At 36.0% G+C, this 21,226-nt stretch overlaps 1 protein-coding gene across 13 annotated transcripts in view; it reads right to left on the minus strand.

Annotated features, from left to right (window-relative positions):
* Nucleotides 1-21,226, minus strand: part of PHLDB2 (pleckstrin homology like domain family B member 2) — a 196,869-nt gene that overhangs the window by 103,136 nt on the left and 72,507 nt on the right. For all 13 annotated transcript variants that reach the window (XM_016150725.2, XM_016150728.2, XM_016150723.2 and 10 more), the window contains exon 2: nt 1,756-1,868. In XM_016150725.2, the coding sequence (XP_016006211.2) occupies nt 1,756-1,822 (67 nt within the window). In that variant the 5' untranslated portion in view covers nt 1,823-1,868. The remainder of the gene's footprint in view (nt 1-1,755; nt 1,869-21,226) is intronic.

Below are 21,226 nucleotides of genomic sequence, written 5' to 3' on the forward strand. Positions count from 1 at the left end.
TCCTCAGTGCCTCTCACAGTACTTCACACGTGACAGATACTATAAAATAGTTGTAGAATAATTGTACAAATTGCTCCTAAATACTGAAAATTTCATCTCATCTCTGCAATATTAAGAATTCTTCGAAGTCTTTAGAATAAAATAAATCCGGAATACTCAGTTTAGCATTGAACAAATAAACAAACAAACAAAAATAAGTCATTTGGTTTCTCCAGGTCATGTTCTCACCCAGTAACTTACCATTGCCTCCGCCTTCTCCCTGCAAGGAGGGAAAGTTTCAATTATAATACACTTCTTGCAGTTATTCCCATGTATCACATTCATTTATCTTTTCCCTTACAACCAGCAAAAGTCAGTTCAAGAATCATGCTCTCGAGAAAACTTTTCCCAACTCCATCCCCAGTCTTGTCTATGTGCCAATGTACTTCATATTATTGGATTGCAAGTTTTTATGTTTATCTTCCATCTCTGCTCAAGTCATAAACTCTTTAAGGTTAGAGCGTTGTGATGTTTAATTGTGTGTCAACTTGGCTAGGTTATGATGCCCAGATATTCTGTCAAACACCACTCTAGATGTTGCTGTAAAGATAGTTTTTTGATGTGATTAACATTAAAACCAGTAGATTTTGAATAAAGCAAATCACTTTCCATCATATGAGTGGTCCTCATCCAATAGTTCAGACCTTAAGAGCAAAGATTAATGTTTTTCAAAAAAGAAGGAATTCTCCTCAAGACTGTAACATAAAAATGCTACCTGCATTTCCAACCTGTTGCCCCAGAAAATCCAGATTCAAGGCTGCAGCATCAGTTCTTACCTGAATTTACAGCCTGAAGCCTCCCTCCTCTACAGATTTCAGACTGGCCAGCCCCCAAAACCACATGAGACCATTCTTTAAAATAAATCCCCCCTCCATCTCTCTCTCTCTCTCTCTCTCTCTCTCTCTCTCTCTCTCTCTCTCACATATGTATGTATGTGAGAGATTGATTCTGTTTCTCTGGAGAACCTTCATTAGTACTAATATAGAAGCTTTCCATTTTAACTTCTGTGTCTAGGACTTAGCACAATAAATAAATAAAATTTAAATCTAATTGGAAGTCACTTTCCCTAATAAAGAGGACTTCAGTGTACACGGATCATCAGCTGGTTGCAGGGAAATACTAATGAGGTTAACTGACACCAGGTCCCCACCATATCCCCGAGCACCCCCTCCCCAGTTACTTAACCATCGGAGGCATAATAAAAAATAATGAGGAAAGTATATACTTTATGAGTCCATTTATTCTGTTTTGAATGCTGGGGAACATAAAGATTTAAACAGCACCACAAGCCCTGTGAATTAAGTGTAGTTTGGTTGGAGCCTCATAACTCAGAAGAAGCAGAATCTTCTAGAGAGTCTAAAAAACATGGTACCTTTCTCTGTGTGTTTCATCTACTGCTGTGCATGTGGGCTTTGATTTTTGAATGACTGATGATGAGTCATTGGAAAAGACCTTGCCATGCCAGCTGCTTTGGCCTGCTTGTCATTCAGCACCTGGTCTAAACAAAACCTCAATTTATCTTCAGTGAGGTAAGTAAGCACAAGACTAAATCTCTAGGCAAGGATTGCCAGCCTTAGGCTACCTACCTGTTGCCTGCTGGATTCCTGGGTTTATGCTGAATAATGCACAGTCATTCCATAGGTATGGTGGAGAGTAGATACTCATAAATACTTACTGAAAATCTCTGAGAATGAAGTGTATACCAAGAGTTCTCACCTAAGTGTTGCAGATCACCAACTTCATCCTCCTGGGGCTCCTCTCTCTGGATATTATCTTCCTCCATCAGGTTTCTGCTGAATCTCAAAGGTGGAACTGGAGCCGATGTCAGCCTGTATACAGAAAGAAAAGAGAAATACCATGATTGGGAAGCTGAAAACTGAGGTGACCTCTGAAACATGAAAGTCAACAGAGCTAACATCTGGGGAATGCTAACTGCCATTGCATTTGAAAAACAGACATCCTGGGTCATCCTATAATCCCACTGCTGACTATCCTTTAGAATGACAAAACTGAAACACCATCACTACCAACCATCACCAACAAAAGCACAATTTTGGATAGAATAATTACAGATTAAAAAAATAAAAAATAAATAAAAAAATAGATGTCAGCAAACAAGCAATGAGACATACTTAGACAAAAAAAAAAATCAGTTTCTGCTTAGTGTTTGTTGTTGCTTATTTTCTATTTATCATCTCATGCTTATTATTTGCCAACCATCCTGTTAGGTACTTTGTCTTTATTATTTATTATAATTTTTACAAAATCTCATATTATACAAAATGAAACCAATGTCCTTGTTCTTAAGAGCATTCTAAGGAGCTCCTGGCTTTCTCTGACTTCTCACAGCCCTCATATGTCCAGTTCTCTTCTGCAGGTGATGTGTTCTCACCATCATGTCAGGGCTCCCACACATTGTGCATCTATTATGCCAAATATTCCTCATTTGATTTTCACAATCACTCCGAGACTAAAGATTGTTGTTCCCATTGTATAGATGAGAAACCTGAGGCTCAGGAGAAATAAAGAGTTCGTTACATAACCAGTAACGAACACCTTGTAAAGTAACAACCCCAATTTTGTTGAAATTGCTCCTATATTAAGGCGGATGGATTTTCATGGTGGCAGAACTGGAGGCAGAAAGACCAGTTAGGACCTATATAATATTTCAGGGAGAGATGCTAAAGACTTAATTTAGGGCATTTGTTTAAGATAACAAAATTCAGACTGTGATATATACAGGAGATAAAATTCCTCAGTCCAAGATAATTTATTGGTACTGGAAGGGGAGAGTCTGATGTGAATTTGTGTAAGTGATCAATGATAGTACTATTATCTAAGAATTGAAATACAGAGTGAAGCAGATGCAGAGTGAGAAAGGAAATTCAATTTTGGACATATTGAGTCGGAGTATATCTGTAAAGCAACCAAGTGCAGTGTAGGGTAGTAATCACGGCTGGAGAAGTATATTTACAGGATATAGATAGTAAGAGATTTTGCTTTTCCTAATGAGAGGGAGTAAGTTAAGCTGGCTCATAGGCTGAAGGAAGATAGAGAAACAATGGTAAAGATCTAGGAGAAAGGGGGAGTAAGTGATGGAGGAAGGTCCTAGGAGAAGAAATAGAGGGTACAGTCAAGAACCCATCTGGAGTGTTGGCCTACTATGCCAAGTGCTCCTCATTTCAAGAGAAAGATGGAGGAAAGGAGAGGAGAATAGATGCCCATGTAGGTCGATAGCTGTGTATTAGGGAAAGTTAAGAGTAGAGGAATTTGCATACTGAGGGCCTCATTTTTATCAATGAATACAAGGCCAACTCTTCCGTTGAATGTCTACCAACCTGAATATTATTGTAGGAGATAAATGCTGAAATATAAAATCTCATTGTTATATTAAAAAGAAGCTTGAAAAACTGTTGTGTTACAAACAATATCATTAAGTAAAAAAAAAAAAACCTACAGAATGAAAGAAAATATTTGCAAATCAAATATCTGATAAGGGACTTGTATCCAGAATGTAAAAAGAACTCTTAAAATTGAAAAAAGTCACAGGATCTGAATAGGCAATTCTCTAAAGAGGATAAACGAATGACCAATAAGCACATTAAGATGCCCTTAGCCATTAGAGAAAAACACATAAATACCACAATGTGATACCACTTTACACCCACCAGGATGGTTATAATGAAATAGACAGATAATAATAGAGACGATACTTATATGGTGCTTGTGGGAATGTAAAATGACATTTTGGAAGACGATCTGGCAGTTTCTGAAAAGTTTAAACATAGATCTCCCACAAAACTCGGCAATTCCACTAGTAAGGTATATGCCCCCAAAGTAATGAAAACATGTATTTACACATAACTTGAATATAAATGTTCTACTTTCATTATTCATAATAGTCAAAAAGTGGAACCAACACGGATGTCCTTGAACAGGTATAAGTATAAATAAAAGATGGTATATTTATACAATAAAATATTATTTGGCCATAAAATGGAAGGAAGTGCTGACACATTCTTCTACATAGATGAACCTTGAAAGCATTGTGCTAGGTGAAAGAGGCCAGTCATAAAAATTCACATATTGGATGATTTATATGAAATATCCAGAATAAGCAAGTCTATAAAGTCAGAAAGTAGATTGGTGGTTGCCTAGAGCTGGTTGTGGGGAGTGGAGGAGGAAGAATGGGGAGTGACTGCTAATGGGTATGAGGCTTCTTTTTTAAAGTTGATGAAAATGTTCTAAAATTAGACTGTGGACAACTCTGTGAACATGTTAAAAATCATTGAGCTTTATGCTTTAAATGGATGAATTATATGATATAGGAATTCTATCCTAGTAAGCTGTTTGTTAAAAAGTAGCATAAGGTCTGAGGTAAAGATTATTGACAGAGGCAAGAACTGAAGAATGCCATGGAAGACCAGATAATAATAATAATAATAATAATAATAATAATAGCCATTGTCTTTGAGTATTTACATGCCAAGCACTGTGCCAAGAGTTTTACTTACATTTTCTCCTATAATCTTCACCACACACCCATATATATATATATTAGGTTCTTTTCTCCCTATAATCTTCACCAAAAAACAAACAAAAAAACCACATATATTAAGTACTTTTTCCTCACTTTATAGACAGTATAACTAAAGCTCAGGAAACATAACTTGTCCAAGGTCAACAGCAAGAAAAAGATGAAATGTAGGTCTGTGTTTATCTGTAGCCCATGTCTTTATACATGCACTGCCTGAGTTTTACTTTTCTATTTAGCTCCAACTTTCTAGGTTCATAGCAAATGCCATCATCTTTAGGGCAATCTCTTTTCGCTGGCACTCCAGCTTCTGTGTCTACCAATCTTGGGGTGGTAAATGGCATTTTCATCTCTGCAGTCCTAATAATAGCTGTAAAATAAATGTATTAATAATAATGAGTTGTAGAATAAAATCATCAGTAAATGAGCACGATCCTTATGTCCTGCATGCTCAGGAGTCCTAGAAGTGTGATTGCTGCCTATACGGAGTAATTTCTCAAAGTTCAGTACACTAAGAGATAAAGTAGCCAAGGGCTCAATTCAGAGTCAATGCATCTCTCTGTCTCCTCTATTTAAAGAAGTTATGGGTGAGAATAAAAAAAAAAAATAAGTTAATCTCAACTTTTAGAGAGACAACGCTCATTCCCAGTCCTTTCTCAAGATGGTTCTCTCAGGTTTTCCGATCTCAATGCTACCTTCCAGTTTTCCTCACCTATTAACTGCAGATATGCCCAAATTAATCCCTGGCATGCAGTAGGGGTTCAAGAAATTTTATATTCCTTTTCCATTCTTTGCATAGTCTCCCTTCCTCTCCCTGCTTGGCACCCATTAATAGTTTATTCTGCATTAAAACCTCTAGTCTAGAATGAGGTAGCTGTGAAAGAAGAGACAAAATGCAAATCTGGCTCTCATTCAATATGTCTGCTCAATCTCCTCTATGCTCGGTAATCATAGCAAATTCTGGGAATCATTTAAACTGAGACACGAAGTTCCTCCTCAGGAAATGATATCTATTCACATATATTCTAACACTTTTTTAAATACTATCATGAGAAACGGTGGGAAAAAAATAACTTCTTTATAATAAAATATTCTGATGTTTACATGGATTTACATTGTGCCATACATTATATTGAAGTCTTCACAGAAATCTTATCATTTAATTCTTACACAACCTATTGTGGTAGGTCCTCCTATCTGACAGATGAAAAAATAGAAGGTGGAAGAGGAGGAATAACTTCACCCAGGTCACCTAGTCAGTAAGGGAGGGGACCAGCAACTTCCCTCCTGTCTATGTGACTCTAAAGTCTGATTTCTCCATCTCTCCTTTATACCGCTTCTTACATCCTTTCCATTATCGCTAAGCTCCCTTTCATGAAGGTTGTTCTTCTAAAAATAGTATAGGGGAACATGATTCTAACATGAAAATATATTACAAGCAGTCATCCAAAATCGATGCAAAAATACTAGATTAATTATTAAAAGACAGAACCCAACACTATATCAAGAAAATAAACCATGACCTAGTGGGATTCATTTCTAGAATGTAAAGATGAACAGTTTGGGAACTCTATTAATATAAACAACATATTAGTAAATGTAAGAGGAATAATCATATGATTATCTCCTACATGCAAAACAACAACAAACTTTTGACAAAAGTGTCCTCATAAAAATACTAGAGAAAATAGGAAATGATGCATATTTCCTAAACAGAATACCTTGGTCTCAAAGCAGCTTTGTGCTTAATTGTAATTCTATTAAGATTAGAAAAGAGTCAAGAATGCTCACTATCTGTACTACTATTGAACATTGTTCTAGAGGTATAAGCCGGTACCATTTAAAAAGAGAAAACAGTAAAAGCACAGGAATTGGAAAAGAAGTAAAACTATTTTCAGGTGATATGATAAATTTACCTAATAAAATCAATGCTAAACGAACACAAACAATAAAATAAATGAATTTTAAACCCATTTCCCATTTTAGAAAAAAAAAGCGCAGATCGCTGCCAACATTAATTTAATTTTACATAAACACGCTCTTTGAGGCTGAAACAAATCTGACTGGTTTTTAATGTGAAAATAAAATATAAAAACTATTCTTGGAGTTATTTCTAAACAGAACTTGTCTCTATCTAATCCTAATGTAACAGAAATGTATACATAAATCGGATTCATCAAAAGAATCTTTGGCTAACAACTGTTCGAAAATGATGTTACCATCACACATAGGAATGCTGTTTTCTGAAATTTGACATTTTCAGCAATCAAGAATTACTATTATTTTGTAAATGAAAATACCACTACTTAAAAACAGAATGCTATAAATAGAATGATGTTATTTGTTTCCAAAGATTATCAATATACTAGAGCGATGTGAAAATAATAATAAAAATGAGATATTTTGTGGCAAAGTTTGGGGGTAAAGTTAGGACTGTAATCTGTGAGTTATCTCAGGTAAACGCTGCAGCCACAAGCTCAGCTGGCGAGTATTCTCGGGGCAAATGGGAAATGGGCTAACTGCTAAAAATAATGTTAATTTGAAAATTATTTCAAATGTCAGAAAAGCTGCAAGAATTGCACAAAAAACATTTTTGGAGGGAATTATTTGAGAGTATGTTTTGAACACGTTTCCCGGCACCCCTGAATCGTGTTTAGTATATAAGACCTCAAATGAGGACATTCTCTAGATAACCACAAAATAAGGACAATGTTAGGAAATCATCATTGACACTAACATTAAATTCACAAGCTCCACTCAAGTTTAATCAATTGCCCCAATAACATTCTTTATAGGATGTAAGCTAGGTTCGTGTGTTGTGGTCAGTTGTCAAGTCTCTTCCGTCTTTTTCCAGTCTGAAAGAGTGCAGCATGGGTGGCATCTTGGAGACTAATTCCTTACTCTCACCCACCCTGCACCAACAGTGATGGAAATGGCAGAGACCGACCTCAACCAAACCCACTACGACAGACATATAAAATGAATAATTGCTTGAGTGTGTAGAGAAAAGCTTTAAAGTGATGCCATGCTTTTATCTTCTTTTATTTTTACCATAAACTTTTTAAAGCAAACTATAAAAATAAAAGTATGTTAAACCATTCACTCTTTGCTGAATTCACCAAAAAAAAAAAAGTCTTTTTCCAAAATTGTTCTAAGGCAATCTCTCTTAAGTTAGATTTAACAATATATCCCTTAGATGAGTATAATATCGGATCTGATTGGTCTACAAATAAATCTGTTTTTAGATTAAAGTTTAAACAGGCACACAGAGCACAGCTATTCCCATTGTATTAGATATAAGTTCTCAATACGTTAAAAGAAAAATTCTCATCTGACTCTGCCTCAAAGCTCTGTTGGGAATTCTTGGAAATCTATCAGATTACCACTAATTCCATGGGCATGGTAGTTTGAATTTCTGTATATGTAGAGCCTGAAACTAACTTCCCCTAATTATATTTTTATGGTAACCAAATCATTAGCTTTCATCCATGTTGACTGTCTGAAGTGTTTTGAAAACATAACAGATACGTAGCTAACTGTCATGTTGTGTGCGTTTGGCGATATTTGTCCTCCTACATTTTCTGGATAACCTACCCAGATATATTATTGAATATTCCTTATTCCTAGAATTCAGTCAGCTTCTTGAAGCAGTGTAAATAGTCATATTGAGACTTCCTAGTTTTTTAAGAGCAAATTCTAGATTTCCCTGAGTGCCTGGGATCCATGCTTCTTGAAGCCAACTTGATGGAAAAGCATTAGTAAATGTTGATATTCTATTTTCTCCTTGGCATCAGAATAACTTCTCTTACTCTTGCATGTACTCACACGTGTGTGTGTGTGTGTGTGTGTGTGTGTGTGTGTGTGTGTGTAAACTTTCTTTTTCTCAGAACAGGTTGGAGAAGAGAGAGACAGCAATTATGGGAGGGGGCAAATTCCTCCTCCAGTTGGTTGTCTGGAGGTAAGGTGACAACAGGAATATCGATTCCTTAACCTCACTCTAGACTTTCTATTCAGAATCTGTGGAGGTAGATACAATGCCATGTATTTTTAAGAAGAAATTTTTTCCTGACTAGCATATTGCTCTACTTAATATATTTATCAGAATGATTGTTAAAAAAAAAAGTTTGAGAAATGATGCTCTCTGTATCCCCTTCTTTGCAAGCTGTAGCTTATATTAATTAGCATGTGCTTTTAAGGAAACATCTATTTAATTTTGTTTAATTCAGCATTTCCCAAATTTATTTGAGTATAGAATATACTTTTTTTTTTTTTTTTATGAAACACATATTACTATTGCACACCCAAAAGCACAGACTTTGTGAAGCATTGGAACAGAACATTCGACTCATTTTGTCACCCTTTATTTATTAACAGTCGGCAACTCTTTGATGTTTGGCAACTCAATAATGAATATAACCACAGATATTCATCAGGACTATTACATAAGGTTTCATAAGGCTTTCATACCCAAAATTATTCTCTGGCTCTTCCTCAGCTCATGCCTAAACTTTAGATGTTAAAAAATCAGGACAAACAGAAACTCATGGACATGAACTATAGGCTACTGGTTATCAGAGGACTATAGGCTAGTGGTTACTAGTGGGGTGGGAGAGAAAGGGCAGGTAGACAGGGTAAAGGGGGTCAAATACAGGTTTAGTGGGAGGGTGAAATGGGTAAAGGGGATCAAATATATGGCAGCTGAAGGAAACTGGACTTTGGGTGGTAAACACACAATAGAATATACAGCTGTAATGATAATGTACACCTGAAAATTATATAATTGTATTAAACAATGTTACTCCAATAAGTTTAATTTAAAAAAATTAAAAATATAAAATTTTTATATATTTTTCAAAAAAAAAATCTAAAAATAATTATGATAATTAGTATGTCCTGAGTACTTACTATGGGCCAGGCTCTGTTCTAAGTATTTTGCAGGTATATAATCCACAGCCCTATAAGTAGGCTTTATTATTAACAGTGTTATAACAGGTTACTGAGGAACAAAGATAAAGTAGATAAATCTAAGAAAACATGCAGTTAGTGGTGAAGCAGAGATCATAGACATTAATCTATAATTTCAGACTCAGAGCCTATAGTAGTAACCACTCATTATTTTGCTTGAACTGTAGTCTCTGGTCTTCCTTTATATGCTCCTCCTTGGCAGTCTCATCCAGCCAAAGCTTCATCTTGTCCATGGATCCTGAGCCTTTTCCCACTCTGTGTCCCTTCTGAACCACAGCTTCCCCTCACTAACTGCTTGATAGGCATCTCAGTAAAAACCTATTACTGGAATCTCACATTCAATGTATTTCTAATAGAATCTCATCTTTCTCCCTCCAATCTTATCCCTGCTTTTTTATTCCCTTTTTCCAGTTGTTCATGTGCTTCTTCACGTGACATGTATAAAAACCTGTAATGTGTTTGGCATTGTGCTATGTTGGGAATATATATAAAAGTGAACAGAATTTAGGTTCTTACTCCCAGTTTCTACCTCCTCATAACTTTAGGGAACACATGCTTCATTGTGCTCCTGTCTTCTTTCTCCATTATATTCTTTTAGATTAATCCCCAACAGCTATTTTATTATCTAAATTGTTCTTAAGTTATATTCATTTGAAAGGGAATTTGATTGTCTTGGATTATCTTCCTGTGACAGGTCACTGACACCTCTATGGGTGCTGTAGTAGATTGCATTCTAAAGATGGCCGCACAACCTTACATGCTCTTGTAATGTGACATCGACAGTCCTTCATCATGAGGCAGAGTCTTTGTTTCCTCCCCTTGAATCTAGAGTGCAAGTGATACTGTGTGCTTTCCAAGGCCAAGTCCTACCAGGCAAAACAATCTTGCCTGGCCTTTTGGGGATACCAGGCTCCAAGCCGTGAAGAAGGAGAAAGACTATACAGAAGGTTTTTCAGGTGAAAGTTACCACTGAAGATCCAGCTGACAGCCAGTATCAACCTCCTGACTCATGAGTGATCAAGGTTTTAGAAAATTCCCAGTCCTGGCCTTCCAGCCATGCTAGCTGATGCTGACGGGAACAGAGACAAGTTGTCCTTACTTAAGTTGCAGATTTGTGAGCAACATAAGTGTTGTCATTGTTTTAAGCCCCTGAGTTTTGACCTGACTTGTTAGGTAGCATTAGATAAACAATCAGGTACCTACTTATGTTTTAACCTGTTATACTCAGGGACAAGTTCACATGGCAGAAAACATGCTGCCTGGAAGGAATTGTTGCCAGGAAGACAGGTACCATTATTGACGGTCAATTGTGTGTCATTCTTTTAAAAATTTTAATCCTTTATAGTACATAATAAAGTTTTTTGTATGAAGTATATGTCTAATAAATCTTTACTGAATTAAATTAAAATGTGACGTGATGGTAAATACATGCATTTTGTTGTCAGATATACTACATTTCAAACCACTATTCTAGATGCTACAGCTCTGTAATAGTAAAATCATCAGTTTTTCCTCTTCTGAATTGTTGTGAAGATTAAAATATTTATAGCATGTGAAAGTACCTAAGAGTGTATGTCTCATGATAGATCTCTTCTTGCCTTCACATTCTCTCAAATTTTTAAATAGGAGAAATAAGAGTAAAATGAGAAAGATTTAACTCTGATTGTAGAAGATCTTGAATGCATGGTTAAAGTTTAGTTTTTAGATAATGGAGATTCGTGGAAGATTATAGAGATGTTATAACAGTAAGGAAATTTTTGAGATTAACATGGCTGTAATATGTAGAATGTCTGAATAGTATCTTAAAAATGTAGCCAGAACAATGTCAGATCAGGATTAAATGGCAGGATGGTATTATAAAGGAAGTCGTCATAGATTTTGAGTTGGACGTTACAAAGGAGAAAATTAGTATAAATAAAAAGAGAAGTCCTAAATTGCTCTCAATAATTTGATATTTATTAAAAATTATTCACATAGGCTACCTTATGATTTAGCAATCTCATTTCTAAAAATCTATCCAATTAAGAAATGACAGCAAAAGTACTTGAAGTTATATGTACAGAGACTTTAATGCAGTCCTATTTGTGAGGACACAATGTTAAAAATCAATATAACCATCAATAAGGTAATGGCTAAGTAGACTATGGTATGTCATACAGTGGAATGATATGAGAAATAGGTAAATCTAAATAAACTGACTTGAATAAGTGTTAAGTGAAAAGAGCAAGTTGCAAACCAATGTTATAACATCATCATTTTTGTTAAAAGCAGGAAAACAGCCTAAGTGTCAGAAAAGAAAGACACTAAAATTAATGCTGTTTTCTTCTGATGACTGAGAATGGAAAGATGTGGGGGGTGGAGAGGTCTTAAAATATTTACTTCTAATAATTTGTATAGTTTTGCCTTTTGCTGTTTTTTAAAAAATAAAAACATAAAAACATTTTAAGTTTTACAAATTTCATACCATTAGAAGCAAACAGTACCTTTAACAGAAAAAGTCTAAAAAGATGTTGGATTCAAGGAAAAGATGATGGTTCCATGTAGCTTAATGTTTATTTAGTATAAAAGGCTGAATTGTGGTTGGTGTTGTGGTAGTTGTTGGCAGCGTTAAGGATGTGCCTGAGCGGGCCTTCTAGGTTATGGTTCTGGTAGGGCCCAGACAAGAGATATGGTCCATGTGGGTAGAGCTTGCGGCTAAGACTGCAGAGGCAAGAATCCTGAGCCAGCATCCTGGGAGGCAACACCAGAAATTGTTTTCTACTCCTGCCTAGTTTCAGGATTGGAGGGAATAACTCTCTTTGACACAGACTGTTTACCCTAAAGACTAGCTCATGTCATCCACGTGGTTTCCTAATTATTAATTTTGGGCCTTCCAAACTATATGAATATTGGTAGATAGTACAACATCCTATTGGTGGAACTATTCTTCATAAATTTATCTATTGCTGCCTTGAACTAATTTATATTTTTAACCTGGGATATATCTATATCTACATCTATATCTATATTTATATTTATAGTCATAGCATCTATGTCATCTATATGTTTATCTACATATATGGACAGATATAGAAAGAAATCCATGTTTGTATATTCTCATATGAAACAATCAGCATTTATTCACATTTAGCTTTGAACAATAGTGGGTATGGGGATGTATTAAATATAGGGTAAACGTACTATAAAAATGAATCCCACATGGAATATTATAGTGGCATGTTATAGAGCCAAGATTTTTTTACAGAATTACTGATTGCTTTTTCAGATGAATTTAAATTGATGGCACTATGAAAATTTTTGCAAAAGGACCCCTTATAGCTTATTGACTCTAGAAATGTGGTTATCATGGCTCTTGGGAAGATCCTTTTTCCCTTCACAACTTCAAATGCTTTGGGCAAAAGCAATACTGTGTATTTTATTAAGTGATTATTATCTCCAAGCCTGTAATAAATTTTTTTAATACATGAAAGCTTCTTTAAAATACGTTCAATATTTAATACATATTGCATTGGACAAGTATTAAATAATATATTTGAAATTTAAAAAATGCATATGCAAAGAGTTTTGCAGAAGCCCCTACAATATTTATAATTATACTATCTTCTACTACCTTTTATTCATCCTATCTCCTGTAGATTCTGAACAGATATAGAGGTAATAAAAAACCACATCATGATGTCTTTTTTTTTTCTTTTCCCTTTTTCCTCACAAATTTGGAAAAAAGGCATGGAAGTATAGTTAGTTGCTTAAGATCCTATAGCACTTCATGCTCACAATGATATTCTTAGATTCTGGGATGTGCTGCCTCATTTTTTCCTATTTTTCTTATTCATGATACTTAAAAACAAAGGATTTGTACATATCTAAGAAGTTACATATATTTATTTTTATTATTGCTATGAATCCATATGCTATCTCATAAGTAAATAAAAATATTGCATTTCAGGTAGAAATTTTAGATTTCTTTAACTTTGTCAATTTTTTTTTTTTCCTAACAGGAATACCAGCCTCAGTTTTCCTGCTCGTCCTCATGAGGCTATATACTTCCAAGCTATTCCAAAGTGAAAATAATTACTTCATGCTTCTGTTATTAATCTAATAGAAAAATGGAAGGGGAAAGAAGATGAGAAGATGCATTTCTGGCAATTGGGAACAATGCCGCGAACGTGTAGGCCTGTTCCAAATTTTAGTAACTGGTACATCATTTATTACATCATTTAGTGAAGCTGAGGGAAACAAAATTATAACTTTCTCCATAATGGTTTGGCTAAAGAATTGAAGTTGGGAGTAGACCCTGAATTTGAATGGCTTAGGAATTAAAATCATACCTAATCCCTGTTTCTTTTGATGATGAGATGGGAGACAAAATAAGCAGAAACAAAACAAAACAAAAAAAGCATTGTGACTTTAAGATTTAGTGAAATAACATAAGAAGTCTTCCAGAACCTAGTTCAATAAAAAACAAATAGAATTCTTAGAAATAAGAGGTCAAGATTTTTTTTTCCACAAAAGAATGATGAAAGTTCCAGAAATCCAGGATAGGAGAGGAATAAGTATAATGCCTTTATACAGGGAGATGAAACGATCCATCTTCTTGTGTGAATTGTTTTTCAGTGTAGTGATGGATCTGAACAAGCCATCCAAACCCTTTCACTTAGTTCCTCTCTTAACCAATTGTAAGCCTTTGAGAAATGGGGCAAGATGAGAATGATAAATGGTTATCCAGCAGTTTCCATGACCTCTTTAGTATCTTGGCTCTAATTAATGATGATGAATTAAGAAGAAAAATGTCTTAAAATTTGGGTGAACAGTCACTTAACTACTCAGAAAAACATTTGGAAATTAGAAAAAAATTGTAAATATCTGTCTCTATTCTTTCTGATCTCACAAGTGACCTTGTTCCCTTTTCTCTACTTAAGAGAAAAAAAAAATCCAGGAGATGATGTTGGGGTGCAATTTCCAGATAATCATTATCATGTATTCATCTTTATATTCTATGGTTTTTGGCACTTGGTAGGGTTTCAATAAATATTTGCTTGATTTCATTGAATTAATTGAGTAAAAGGGGAGATACAGTCTTTTAAAAGCCAAAACAACTTTAAAATCTTGATAAATTTATCTAAGTATGTAATTCAATCTGTGTTCATGGATCAACTGAAAATGGGGAATTAGAGGAAGTCAAAATACGATCCACTGATGAATACACATAATCTGAGGATATGTTTGTGATCCACTTTTCCTGTCACTTGTGGGAAGTATCACCAGCATTTAAATCAATCAGTGCCCATGAGGCTATTGGGGAAGGGAGCAGAGCAACTTCCTCTGGCTTCATGCTTACAAGTCCAAGTTACATCAGTTGCTGTAACCCTCTTGGCTGCCCTCTCCCACTTGAGTCACTCTGCCCCAGAGGAGAAAGGGCAATTCTCTCATTGGTGCATTCTGGAAATTAATTGGCTATATGTAGTTGAGAGCCAGCTGACCTTAGAAATTACACATCCTGGTCTGCTCCTTCAAACTTTTAAGTTATGCAGAGGCAAGTCCCCTCATGGGGAGCTGTGCAGTGACTGGTGGGTAAGTTTACCTAAATCTGAAGTGCAGGTTTAGGAAGTCTGCTGCACCTAAGCCATTTCCCCCTTTATCAGCTTTATCAGTAATGAGGATGACATTTTTATCTCCTGCCAGATTTTCATATCTACCTTTCCATTGTTTACAAACTTGATTGGGAAAAAAGTGTTATTTTTTGCTCTGCCTCAAACCATATAAGAGTACTGGGCTCCAGCAACTCTATATAGCTACATCTGATAATTTTATCATTAATTTATTCATTTAGTCATTTATCTAGAAATAGTTATTGAGCCCCTAAATATGCCAAGTACTATGGTAAGCCCTGGGACCTTACCCACAAGAGGTTTGCAGTGTAGCATGTTTATAAAGCAATTTGACAAGTAGGTAAGCAATAGCTTCCCAGAGTCTGAGCTGAGTTGTTCAGTTTTTTGGTGTTTCCTTAAGTGAGCCATGACCTAGTAGAATCTGGCCAGGAGGTAGCCAGGTCTACCTGATCTACCTGATCTAATCTGGTCTACCTGATAAGAGCTGAGGTTGAAGGCATCCGCAGGGGCTCAATTCTGAAAGATCCTACTTAAAAGCCAGACTAAAAGCCACAGGCTCTGCCTGGTAGGTAACAGGCAAAAGTGTAAGAGATGAGAGGAGTGATAAGGTCAGGTTTCTGTCCTAAATAAGTCATTTTGATAGCTTGGAAAATTGATCTGAGGAGGACAAGCCAAAGGAGACCAATTTCCAAATTTTTCTAGTTGAGAAATATAAAAATGTGATTTAATAGCATCCTTGCTTATTTTTAAAAATTTTTTTAAAGTTTTTTTTTTTTACCTCTGGGTAATCTTAACATTTTGTGGGATGAACAGTAAGAGAGAAATTACCACCTGTAATAATGATGATAATGATAAAGAAAAAGAAGATAACAATGGCTAACATTTATTGAGTTCTTGCTATGAACTGTCACTAGGTTAAAATGTTTTTTGTGCATTAGCTCACTTCCTATTCATTACAAATGCATGAGTTAGATGGTATTATTTTTTTCTATTTTATGTGTGAGAAAACTGAGGCTTGTGTAGGTAAAATAACTTGTCCAAGGTTGTAGAGCTAGTGAGCAGCAGACCTTGGACTTAAACTCCAGCCTGCTGCTTTTCTGTTTCCGTTCTAACCCAGTGCTTTATAAAAAGCTTCACAGCACTTTACAAAGCACTTTCTTACACAACGTCTCATTAGAATTTTAACAGAGTCTCTGCTGAACCTTAAATTCACTCCAAACAGAGTTGTTTGTTTTTATTTAATAGAATCACATGCTCATAAAAATAGTTTGTGATGTATTTTGAAATCACAAAACACATTGCTCATGATTGTGCATAAATTATCAGTTTGGTGTCTTCTTGGCCAAATTTTAATAGTCAAATGTCCTCTCCCTGCCATCAGACACACACATACAAAATGAATTTTAATGTTAACTTTAAACAAATAAGTAAATATAATTTAAATACAACAAGAGAAATGATTTGTAGTTTTTCTTTTACTATAGATTTAGTCAACATTCAACAAACACTGACTAAGCACCAAGTATATATTATACACTATTTCTTTAAAGAGAATGGGAGATAGTAACCTGTAACTTGTTTGGGTTTGCTGTATCATGAAGAGCCTAGTTCCATTCCATCATACAGGGGTCCTCAGTATCTGCTATCAGAACAAATAATGCCAGTGAAAGAAAACAAAGGAAAGTACATCGCGCAGGCCCAAACATTAAATTAATTAAATCAATTAAGATATGACATTGTACTACCTTAAATTTGCTAGTTTTATTCTTTGGAATTCTTCAGATTATTATTATTATTATTATTATTATTATTATTATTGTGATGATGATTATTATTATTATTTTGCCCCTATTCATGTTAATAAGGTAAAGGTGATCGTGTAGCTCTACATTCACTCAGCATTAGCTTAGATAAGTAAGATAAATATCCATTTATCCAGGATTGTGAGTGTTTCAACATTTGTGTTAGCATAATCTATTTTAAACTTCCCAGTTTTAAATAGAAACCCCAAAGTGCCATAATGAACAACTTGTGATTATCAGTACATAGACTTGTGCTTGTTACAAGTAAATGAATTAATGATGAAGGGTGATTCCAAACCACATAGCAAGTCCTGGCTGGAATCAGTACTACAATGAGAAATTACAGATATATAGCTCCGCTTTGCTCCAAGAGATAGGCCGTCTCTCCCAGAGGGTGCTGGCTCATCTGATCTTCACTCCTTGCCCCATTCCAATCCCCTCAGCACATAACCACACCTCTCTGGACAGAAGTGCCAAAGGAGTGTGGGATGGCAGTGTGCCTGCATTCCTTTCTTAGCTACAGAGTGACATTGTGGCATTACTGTTGGGCTTTAAGGATTTCCCCTTTGTTCTACTGTTATGCTTTCTTGTGTCCTGACTCTACCTATTTGAGAGAAAATGTAGAGTTCAGTTCTTGTTTTAGCTGCCAAGATTCCCCAGTGCTTAGGCAAAGGAAGAAAAAATGGCATAAGTGTTTAATATTGCCCACATGCCTCAGAAAATTACACTTTCTAGACAGGAATAAATAGTACGAGGGTAAACTTATTCCTGATGTGCCTGATTTATTTTTTTAAATAATTAGATAATTCCAATGGGTACCATATTATAAGAGTTTTACCTGCCTGGTATATTTTATGAGGCTTTAAAAGACTATATATAAAAGGCTGTTTGATAAGGCAATCATATTTAGTTTTATATTGTGTTAATATTAATAAATATACTAAGGAGAGATGAAAAACATGAATTTAAAAACAACCCAAATTTATTTGAAAAGACCCTTTTCTACATTAAGCTTCTTAAAACAACCAAGGAGAAGCTAATTGGTTGTATTTCAATCTTCTTTTCCTTTTCCGGCTCCCTTACAGACTAATGATTTAAGTAAGGCAAAAATTAAGAACATTTAAGTAAAAAACCTTCATAATAGTGTAGCACATACTGGGTTATTTAAAAAAAAAAAAGTATGTTTTTGTTTATCCCTTCCAATGAAAAATACCTGTTTACCTAATGTTACTTCGAGTGTTTACTATTACACTTGGTTTCATTAAGTGTTAAAAAAAATGAGACTTGTTTTGCAACTGATACCTTAATGTCTTTCTACAGATCTCTTTCTGATTGCATAAGAATCTTTGTATATCACCAAAGTAAAAATGTACTGAATTAAGAATCTGGATCTAGATTATCAGATAAAATCTATGTTTTATATATTTGTTGAATTATTCTATGCTGATTTGTGTTTGTGACAATAAGCTAGTTTATGGAAACTTGTGGGTTTAAGAAAGTCTTTTCAGTGTTTTTATTTTCTCATCTATGCATTATTGATAATGCTAAAAAAACTAAATAAACACCTTCTTAGGAGTATACTATAGAATAGTCATTCTTTGAATTTATAGATTAAATAAATCTCTAATGCTCTTAGCATGAGCAGATGAGACTATCATGAAACAGTACAGTTGGGTAAATAATCTACAAATAGAAATACAAGAACAAATCTTCCACATTTTAAAGAACATCCAGGCAGAATGATTTTTTTATTCATCTATCACTGAAAAAGCCAGACTGATCTGTGATATTTTTTCAACATTGTACATAATCTAAAATGTTCAATAAAGTTTATATCTGTTAGGATGCCCTCAATCACAAATTCAGCAATTGAGTTTAAACTGTCTAAAAAGTAATTGACTCATATAATGGACATTATGTATTCACTGGGCCTCAGTTCATGGACCCAGATGTGTTTCATTTCGGAGCTCTGCTGAACACAGGCTTTGTTCTAAGGACAGTTTTCCCCATAATTGTAAGATAGCTGCCAGCTTCATTCAGGGCTGCATTTTTTTCTTCCACTTCCAGTGTAGAGGAGACTTGCTTCCTGAAGCATCTCCCTGGGCCAAAGAAGCTTTTCTCTTGGAATTCTCTCAGAACCTCTTGGAACCTCATTAGTCTGATTTGGGTCACATGTCCACTCTAGGCCCAATCACAGGAAAAAGTTATGGGATAACACTTGGGCCTATCAGGCCATTGAGAGACGTGGGCAGTATCAGAAGAGGGTGGATCCCTAAACAATATAGCAGTTCCACTGGAAAGGAAGAAAGGACAATGAATGCAGTGGGGGCACTAATAATGTTCACTCCAGAGTTTCTAGGAGGAGCATGGCTATATTGTAAGCACAAAAACCATCATAACAATCAACACACGGTAAGACTGGGAAACTACCAAATGAGTCAGATGAAAGATTTATTTATAAGAAGCAGTACTGACCCTGATTCTGGTGGCTCCCTAGCTGACAGTGTGGTTGTGGGCCGTTTCTGATCCAGACTTCCAGAGGGGTTAGAGAATGGATTGGAGAATGAGAGGGTATGGCTAAGGATTTCTTCACATCTCAAGGAGAAAGAGAGAGCATGTTACAAGTTGCCTGCAAACAGAGAAGTAACAGAGCAATAATTCTGTGATTGACCTCTCCGCTCTCATGCATCCTTTGTATCCAAGGTTGTTGCATCACAGCTACATGTGATGATCCTTCTACGTGCATGAGACAATAAGAGCGTCAATTGCCAGCTTCTGGCGACCCAAATGGGATATTTGAGTCTGCAGTAAAGCAAGAAACTTTTCAAAAGCCAGATTTTTAAAAAGAGAACAGTATTTCTAAATTTCTTTCTTGTTTTGTTGTCTTTAATATACCAAAAGATAAGACCTGGTGAATTTGATCATAGAGTTTTAGAAAAGAGGTGTTTGAATCAGATAGGAAAAAGAAGCTAGGGAAATTCGACCCTTTGAGTCCTGGTGGATTGCTGGCAGAAGAGGGAGACTAACATGGAAAGCAGCCAGTTAGCCTTGTGCCCTGACTCCAAGGACTTCAGGGAGCAGAGGTGGGGGTGGAGCAGGGCATTGTTAGACTGAGGAGAACCCACAGAGTTGTTCCTGCTTCCTGCTTGGGATGTTGGAAGAAAGTCCTTTTACAGGATCTGGTTGGTGTATTAGTTTCTAGGGCTGCTATTACTATAAACTGGGTGGCTTGAAACAATAGAAACTAATTGTATCGCCGTTTGGAGGCGATAAGTCCAAAGTCAAGGTGTCAGCAGCGCCATGCTCCCTCTGAGATCTGCAGATGAGGATCCTTCCTTGCCTCTCCCAGCTTCTGGTGGCTTGGCTGGCCATCCTTGGTGTTCTTTGTCTTGCAGCTGCAGCACTTCAATTTCTGCCTCTGTCGTCGCATGACATTCTCCTTTCAGGCATCTGTGTGTCTGTGCCTCTTCTCTTCTTATAAGGACACCATTACATTAGATTAAGGGCCCACTCTGGTCTTATATGACCTCATCTTAATTGAACTAATTACATTTGCAGTAACCTTATTTCCAAACGAGGTCATATGCTGAGGTTCTAGGGATTGGGACTTCACACAATTTTAGGGGGGACACAATTCAATACTTAGCAGGTGGTCATGTGAAAATAAAAAATAGTGCAGATTAGACAGAGACATGCCTGGAGCTTAGCTTTGTTCTCAAGTGGCATTGACAGACTCAAAAATTTCCACTTACCCCAGGAGGGGTGGTGAAAGTTTGCTGAAGGTCACCAAGTGAGGGCCAAGTAGCTCTGGAGCTGGGGATTCCAGAATAAAACACCTGACCTGGGAACCGTTAGGGAAGAACGTTCAGACCTCAGGTGGGATGCATAGCACCACTGAGGACCGAGGAAGGACTAAATCATAAGGAGAAATTCCTGGGCCCAGATGAGCTGAGAGAACAGATCATAAATTATTAATTACATCTGCTGCGGCCTTCAGCAGCAGATGCCAACAGAATCATCAGTTCAGATGAGATAAGCCTCGCCACAGAAGGGACCACCAGGGATCCAAGCAGCATGGTATAGATCCTAGACGGTGCCCCCTCTCAATGACATGTCTATACTCAGATGCCATCTTGGAGATTAATAGGGGGAGAAATAGGGCTCTGAGCATTTTTGCAAGTAACCCAAGCTGACACCAAGTCACAAAAGAGACAAATAAGAGTAATGGGTTGAACTAAATCTCCATCCCTTCTCTGCTCAGCCCCCACCGAACTCCC

Source organism: Rousettus aegyptiacus, unplaced genomic scaffold (assembly GCF_014176215.1).
Source record: "Rousettus aegyptiacus isolate mRouAeg1 unplaced genomic scaffold, mRouAeg1.p scaffold_m13_p_4, whole genome shotgun sequence".
NCBI lineage: Eukaryota > Metazoa > Chordata > Mammalia > Chiroptera > Pteropodidae > Rousettus > Rousettus aegyptiacus.